The sequence below is a fragment of the Lactuca sativa genome, chromosome 1, assembly GCF_002870075.4.
Source record: "Lactuca sativa cultivar Salinas chromosome 1, Lsat_Salinas_v11, whole genome shotgun sequence".
Taxonomy (NCBI): Eukaryota; Viridiplantae; Streptophyta; class Magnoliopsida; order Asterales; family Asteraceae; genus Lactuca; species Lactuca sativa.
The window spans coordinates 94,331,326-94,334,044 of NC_056623.2; the positions used below are offsets into that span (position 1 = coordinate 94,331,326).

At 33.3% G+C, this 2,719-nt stretch overlaps 1 protein-coding gene across 1 annotated transcript; it reads right to left on the minus strand.

The window, feature by feature from the left end:
- Positions 1-892: 892 nt before the first annotated feature.
- On the minus strand, positions 893-2,400 carry LOC111885911 (probable aquaporin TIP-type). Its single transcript, XM_023882147.3, has 2 exons — positions 1,930-2,400; positions 893-1,477 (listed from the first exon to the last, which is right to left on the minus strand). Exons 1-2 carry the CDS (start codon positions 2,395-2,397, stop codon positions 1,103-1,105), a joined length of 843 nt encoding a protein of 280 aa, XP_023737915.2. The 5' UTR covers positions 2,398-2,400; the 3' UTR covers positions 893-1,102.
- Between the last annotated feature and the right edge of the window lie 319 nt (positions 2,401-2,719).

Consider the following 2,719-nt stretch of genomic DNA (forward strand, 5'->3'; position numbering starts at 1 on the left):
TCGAAAGTTTGCTTGTAATTTTATTATAAGGATGCTTTAGTTTCGAAGCTTGTAATGCCGAATGTCCTTATATTTTTTGTGCATTCAGTATCCCTATAAATTATGGATTGATGCACTTAGAGGTTAAGATTTGGATAATCATTTGCACTCATTTCTTTTTTCCTCTTGTATTGTTTCATCAAGCAATATAACGAGCCAACCATATATTATTTTACTCTTTTGTTCTAAATATGTTCTTACTCTGATTTTATTTCCTTACTCGCTTCTATCGTCTCTACATGTTTATATAGTAAATGAGATGTCTTTTTAGCCAATTTTTGTTAAAATAATGACAACATGTGATAAACATGCACTGAGAATGAATTTCAATATCTAGTACATGTTCGCTATTGAACTTCTGAAAGATTTTAGTTTTTTAAGTTCTTTTTTAAAAAAAAAAAAGTTGGAGTTGGTGGCTTTTAATATAACCAAAAAAATTCATAATTCAAAAGTTATTTCAAATAGTTTCAATTAATTTTTTTTTCGAGCTTTTAACTTTTGATATTTTTTATCTAATTCTACACTTTTAAAAGTTATCGGTGACATTTGCTAGACATTTCTATACAGATTAAAGCAACGTTTTTCGGCTAAAAGCTACCAACTACCGGCTAATTTTTTTTTCGAAATACACCCTTAGAAATATTTATAATAAATATTCAATTAGAGACACCTTTGTTTGTTCAATTTTGAATTCATAAATTCCAATACAACGGTTAATCTTTACATAATTGATATGTGTAAAATCTAAACTGGTAAATTTTGAACTATAGTAAACAAGTTTCAAATACTTGAATAACATTGAAACATTCATTCATTCAAATTATGGATAAAATACCCACAGTAAACATAAAAGAATTTGAAAGTAACATATAACATTAAACAAAATCTGTGGATCTTTACAAAACAACAAGGACAAATTGGATAATTCACCATCCAATATCCACAAATTACAAATCGAAAAAGATGAAGAGTCACAAACGACCGAAATTCACAGGAAAGAAAGAAAACTATTAAAAAAAAAAAAACAATCCTTAAATTTCACACAAATTGGTTTGTAAAAAGTTTAGGCACTTCCGGGCAAATGGTCATGGGTTTGGTTCATGAAAAGGAAGTCATAAACAAACCCAGCAATAGCACCACCGATCAAAGGTGCAGTCCAAAACACCAAGTGGTTGGGCAAGGTAATGTTCCAGCTCACCAAAACCCGGCCAATTGACAAAGCCGGGTTCATGGATGCTCCGGTGAACGCCCCGCCCGCCAAGATATTTGCTCCAACAATAAACCCAATGGCAATTGGTGCGATTGTTCCCAAATTACCCCTCTTGGGATCTATTGCGGTTGCGTAAACTGTGTAAACCAGCCCGAATGTCATCACGATCTCAAATACGAAAGCGTTCCAGAACCCGACTCCTTCATCAAACGTAAACTCTTCTACAGACTGCAAAAGAATGATATTTACCATTTCAAGTCCAATTAAAAAAAACTTGCAACTTGAAATATACCTTTAAATGACATTTTAAAGTATTTATTTAAATATTTTGAGTAGGAGGTTACCTTAAAGTTGAAAAATATAAATTTCAAACATTAGCGAAGGTGGTATGCTAGCTAGATGGCTTATTGTCATTGTTTTCATCTACTAGTTAGTTTTCAAAATAGTTGTTATATTAAATATATATTATAAGGAAGTATTATTGCTATAGTGGACTAGTGATCTAATTATGTAAGTAAAAGGTTACGATAAAAAAAAATAATAAAATAAAATAAAAAAATAAAAAAAACATTTAAAGAGATTGTATAACCATGATATATTCATTATCATGCAAACATATTAGTTAGATTAGAATATATTGAAAACAAAAAAAAAAAAAAAAAAATCAATTAGATTCTCACCATGCCATTGGTGACAAACTCGAGTAGCAGGCAAGCGACAATGGATCCCAGCACCTGACCAAGTATGTAAACAAGACCACGGAGGAAAGTGATATTACCACCAACAAAGGCACCGAGGGTGACGGCGGGGTTCACATGTCCACCGGAGATATTGGCACTGATGGACACAGCAACGAACAGGGCAAAAGCATGGGCAATAGCTGCTACCATAAGACCAGTAGGGGTGGCAGGACCATCGTTGGTTAGCTTGCTGAAAGCTAAGCCGGAACCTGTGCCTGCAAAGACGAAGATGAAGGTGGAGATGAACTCCGCCACCCCGGCCTTGATGGTATCCGGGTGCTTAAACTCATCATATCGGCCAAAAGCGATTGAACGGATTGGCATAGTTAAATTTTGATTGATAAGACGACGGAGATAGGAGGAGTAAGGGAGACTAGACTCTAGAGGGAGGTTTAAGCTGGTATGCATATATCGCAAGCAAATGAGCTGTTTATATACTAGTTTGTTTTAGTGTTTTACCTGCTACTGCCGGTTAACCATCGGTCACAAAGGTTTCCCGATTCTTTTGATATTAAAAATTGGATCGGATTTGTTAAAATTTATTAAATAGACAACTTTTGGCGTTGGTTTTGTTTTGACTACTTTCATGTTTAATCATTAAAACAAAAACTTCAATGCTTAGTGGTAATATTTGTATTATTGTTAGACAAAACTAGATTTGTTTTTGCCCATATTTAATTACGGCAAAGCCCAATATAAACCACAAAAAAAAACTAAAGAAATAAAGAAA

Bases quoted from the DNA above. Each gene is read 5' to 3' on its own strand.
- LOC111885911 (XM_023882147.3), bottom strand. From the start codon at position 2,397: ATGCATACCAGCTTAAACCTCCCTCTAGAGTCTAGTCTCCCTTACTCC. The intron at 1,478-1,929 runs GTGAGAATCTAA...ATTCTTTTGCAG, and splicing joins AGTTTGTCACCAATGGCATG to TCTGTAGAAGAGTTTACGTT.